Source organism: Amyelois transitella, chromosome Z, assembly GCF_032362555.1.
Source record: "Amyelois transitella isolate CPQ chromosome Z, ilAmyTran1.1, whole genome shotgun sequence".
NCBI lineage: Eukaryota > Metazoa > Arthropoda > Insecta > Lepidoptera > Pyralidae > Amyelois > Amyelois transitella.
This window is the reverse complement of record NC_083535.1, coordinates 13,943,020-13,947,698: the sequence shown is the minus strand read 5'-3', so window position 1 is coordinate 13,947,698 and position 4,679 is coordinate 13,943,020. Positions and strand designations below refer to the sequence as shown.

Sequence of the window (4,679 nt, the reverse complement as noted above, 5' to 3'; positions counted from 1 at the left end):
GCGCAGGAGCTCCTCCTCACCCTCCACGGTCGTCCGTCGCCGCCTACACCGGGTGTATGCCCGGCGGGCACTATTGCTGGTGCGTCGGAGTACGGCGATCTCCTCCGACCACCAGTGCACCCGTTTTTTATTAGACGGCGGACCCGATCTCCTCATAGAGGCGTCACAGACAGCGACAAGCGACGCCCGAAAGCGGCAGGCCCTCTCCTCCACGTCGACGGACCGGTCTGGCGATTGTGTTCGCCAACGCTCAATCATGGCCGCCTCTTCAGCTGAGTCAGCGTCGAGGCTGGCCAGGCTCCACTTGCGGAACCGGTCCCTCGGGAGATTGCGATCTTGACTGGGCGGCCGCACCGAAGCCGGTCTGGAGACCGACATCCGAACATATAAATGGTCGGAGAGGGTCTCCACATCCCCCAGGACACGCCAACCTGTGACACGTGCAGCGGCGGAAGGGGTAGCGAACGAAACGTCCACTATGGAGCCCCCATTCCACCGTACACAGGTGTTGGCAGTGCCCTGGTTTAGGACACACAGCCCCGATGCCACCATCCAGTCGGAGAGGATCCTGCCGCGCAGGTCAGTGACGGGGGAACCCCATACCAAAGACTTGGCATTAAAGTCCCCCGCCACTATTACAGGCATGGGCGCCGCTCCCGCAATAATCCGCCCCACCTCTAAGAGGAGGGACTCAAACTCCCGTCGCGGTCTAGATGGGGCGAAGTACACAGCGACAAGAACCATGTCGCCCCATCTAGCCGCAACGTAGCCCCGGCCTGCACTCTGCTTGACCAGAGGAGGCCGGTCTCCCAACCGGGGTATGGTCACCGCGACCTCTCCCTCCGTGTCCCTTACCCACGTAGGGAGTGGGGGAACAAAGTACGGCTCAGACACAATGGCAGCACTAATGCCCCACTCCGCCAGGTGTTGCAGCAAGAGATCTTGCGCGCGGGCGGAGTGGTTGATGTTGCACTGCAGCAGCTCAAGTGCTTGGTGCTGACGTCTGGGCATTAGTGCTCCATTGTGTTGCCTACTCTTTTTAGCCCGGTGGGCTCCAGTCGTCCCCTGGTGCGCGGGGGGTTACACGCCTTCCCTCCCATTGTGTGCTTCGCCGGGAGTTTGGCATGATGGCACACCGCGCACCAGGGCTCCTTCTCAACACATTGCTGTGTGAGGTGCCCCGTTTTCCCGCATCTGTGGCAAAGTTCCGACCTGTCCACCGGTGATGGGCACAGCGCCCACGTATGGCCCAAACCCATGCACCTGAAACAGCGCATGGGCAGGGGTTCCAGGCCAGTGATTTTGGCAGACGACCAACCGATCAATATACGGCCGTCTGCCACGAGGGCGTTGGCCACGGCTACTGGGCAGGTCACGATGACAGCCCCGGTAAAGTCCCGTGTCATTCGGATCTGCCCCACCTTTACATGTTCCGGTGGACATTTGCCAGCCAGGGACACCTCATTCCGCAAGGTCTCCGGGGTGATTGATTCATCAAACCCGGAGATTTTAATTTGGGCCGTTTTGTACGGCCTCGTGACCTCGGCCACATCCCCCACCAGATCCCGGATTTTGTCAGCAAGGTTGTCAGCGACAACGCTGCTGTCGTTTCCGGGAATCTCGATGATTCTGGCGCCCGTCGCCGTACTCCTCACCGCCACGTGATCCACACCCACGGTCGCCAGTTTTATAGTGGTGACCCTTCCCATCACCGTTTTGTAGTCGACTGTGGCACCCGACTTGAGAGTCACCACCACAGCCGTCGATTTGGGAAGGGCATACTGCCGCTTGACCGGTGCGGGGGCCGTAGGGCGAGGAGCCGCACCATCCACCTCAGGGGGGGAGGATTTTTTCCCCTTCCCCTTATTTTTCCCTTTTTTCACTACCTCCGTCCAAGAGGAGGAGGGGGAGGGTTCCTCCTGGGGTGGGGCGCCAGAAGCATCCTGTGAGGGAGCTTGCTGGGCCTTTGCCGTTGTGGCTTTAGGCGCTTTGGGCGCCGGGCCAGGTCTTGCCGGGGGCATCAGGGTGGAACCTGCAACTGCCCCCACATTTCCGGGTTGTATGGGTGCCTTAACTTTTTTGGCATCATGGGCCTTTCCAGCCTCCTTATTGCGACGGTCAGCCGCAAGTGGTGGACGCAGCACCTCCTGAGGGGCAACAATAGCCCTCTTTTCTAGCTCCTTTATGCGGTCATTCATCATTCCCCCCAGAGAGAGGAAAAGGTCCCTGGTGAGGGACTCTCCGAACGACCGCATGGAGCGGTCAACTTGGGCCATAATATCGGCCGTCGAGTCTAGGGTCTCCGCATTGGGGGCCTTCCTCTCCGAGAATGCGGTACGGAGGGCTTTGGTCTCCTGCCTGAGCAGCGCCAACTCCTCCCGCATTCTCTTGTTGTCGGCCGCCATTTTGCGGATGGCCTCTGCCTCTTCGCCTCGGTCCGAGATTTTATCCGCCGCTGCGAGGATCTCGGCACAGGCAGCCTTCATTTTCGCCCAAGTTGTCCCCTTGAGGTTGCCCGACTTCTTGGCCTCCTCAAGTACGGTTCGAGCCGCCTTGCGTACCACCTCCAGTTGACCGTCCACTATTGAGGCCTCACTGGTGTTCTCTTGGGGATCTTTTAAATAACCCGCCGCTCTGTCCGCCTCATCTTCGAATTCGGCGAATTCCGACGCCATTTGTGATAGCCTGGCCTTAGCCTGGCTCAGCCCCGCACTGGTCGCCTTTGCCGGCGCACGCCCTCTTTTGGGCTCGCTAAATTTTGCACCCTTTTCAGGGAGCGTGTCCTCCTCAATGTTTTCGGCCCTCCTCTTTGGTGGCGAAGTTTGTGTGCGCCGACCAGCGTGACGGCCCCTCGTGGCTGTGTTGATTTTGGGGCCTCGCGATCTTAGTGTAGGCCCCTCCAGCGCCTTCCGTTTGCGGGGAACACTGCCCCTGCCGTCCTTGAGGTCTTCCATCATTGTGGCTTCCGGAAGGCTGTCGTAGTCCTCGTCGGATGTCGGCGCGAGGATTAGCGACCCTCGGCTCGTCGACCGTGTCGACAATTGGGAGGGACTTGCGTCCCTCTGGCGGTAAGTGCCCCCCCCAGATACGGTGGGGCAGCCCACGCCCGAAGACGTGGGGAGGGATTCTCCGACTCCTTGGGAGTCGGTACCCTCCTGGGGTATTGTAGTTTTCTTAGACGCCATTTTCATTGATTTCCTTTTTTAACAGGGTGAGGTCCCTGATCTCCTCCACCTCTTCAGTGGGCGCTTGGGACGGGACTCCCCCCCCGCCATTCATCCCATCGGCACGCCCGACCTTGGGATTAGGGTTATTTTTTATTGAGGTTTTCTTCCTCGCGACGAAACGTCCTCGGCCCCATCAATTTGGGGTAACGAGTTGCCCGGCGCCGAGCCGAAACCTGACGCCGCGCGAGTCACATCCACTCACTGTCTGAGGGCAGACAAGAGGGAGCGACTGGTAGGCGGACCTGGACGCAAAAGCGTCTGCCCAGAAGCCAGTTAGGCTATTCAACCCGTCCATGTGTCAGGACATTTGCCGATGGATAACAAAACCCCTAATAGCGGAGAGTTATTAACCATCGCCCAGGGTGCACCAGCCCAGTGACTTGTCAGCCCGCCGCTATCACCGGATCAAAGATCAAGCAACAGAAGCAAAGCTTTCAAGGTACTGAGCCAACGTGGAGGTTTCCTGACCGTAGCACCCCAACCTAACCTAACCTAACCTAACCTAACCTAACCTAACCTAACCTAACCTAACCTAACCTAACCTAACCTAACCTAACCTAACCTAACCTAACCTAACCTAACCTAACCTAACCTAACCTAACCTAACCTAACCTAACCGCACAAGGGAGGAGCGGGAAAAGCTAAAACAAAGACTACAGGTAGATGCGGTAGACCTAAACGTCGAGGAGGTCAGGAATAGGGACCCACTGCTGGTTCTCAGGGGTGTTCTCAACGTCCATACAGACGAAGAGGTTCTGAGGGCCCTGAGGAACCAGAATAGGGATGTCTTCCATGGCCTCGACGAGGGGGAGGACAGAATAGAAATCAAATACAGGAAAAAAGCTCGAAACCCACATACTGGCCACATCGTCGTTAGTGTCTCGCCGACTATATGGCAGAGAGCCACAGTCAAACAAACAGTGTTAATAGATCTACAGAGGGTGAGAGTAGAAGATCAATCACCCCTGGTGCAATGTACGCGCTGTCTGGGATACGGACACAGTAAAAGGTACTGCACCGAGCAGGAGGACCTCTGCGGCCATTGTGGCGGCCCGCACCAAAGATCTGAGTGTGCGGACTGGTTGGCGGGGGAGCCACCAAAATGCAAAAACTGTATAAGAAGCAAGCTCGAGCGCGGGGAGCACAACGCATTCGACCAAACCTGCCCAGTGCGGCGAAAATGGGATGCATTGGCCCGGTCAACTATAGCTTACTCCTAAGGGCGCCCCAGGCAGAAACGGCCTGTGCAGGTTCGTGCAGGCGAACCTGCAGAGGAAAAAATTAGCAACCACTGAGCTGATGATCGAGGCGGAGAAGCGCGACATTGCGGTGGCTCTCCTGCAGGAACCGTATGTTGGCAGAGAAGGTAGGATGAGGAGTTACGGGGGAGTGCGGATCTACCAGGACATGAGAGGAAACAGAGACGGGAATGTTAAAGCTGCAATAGCAGTC

The 4,679-nt window shown here is 57.9% G+C and overlaps 1 protein-coding gene across 1 annotated transcript; it reads right to left on the bottom strand.

The window, feature by feature from the left end:
* Positions 1-1,010: 1,010 nt before the first annotated feature.
* On the bottom strand, positions 1,011-3,185 carry LOC132903993 (uncharacterized). Its single transcript, XM_060953853.1, has one exon. It carries the CDS (start codon positions 3,183-3,185, stop codon positions 1,011-1,013), a length of 2,175 nt encoding a protein of 724 aa, XP_060809836.1.
* Between the last annotated feature and the right edge of the window lie 1,494 nt (positions 3,186-4,679).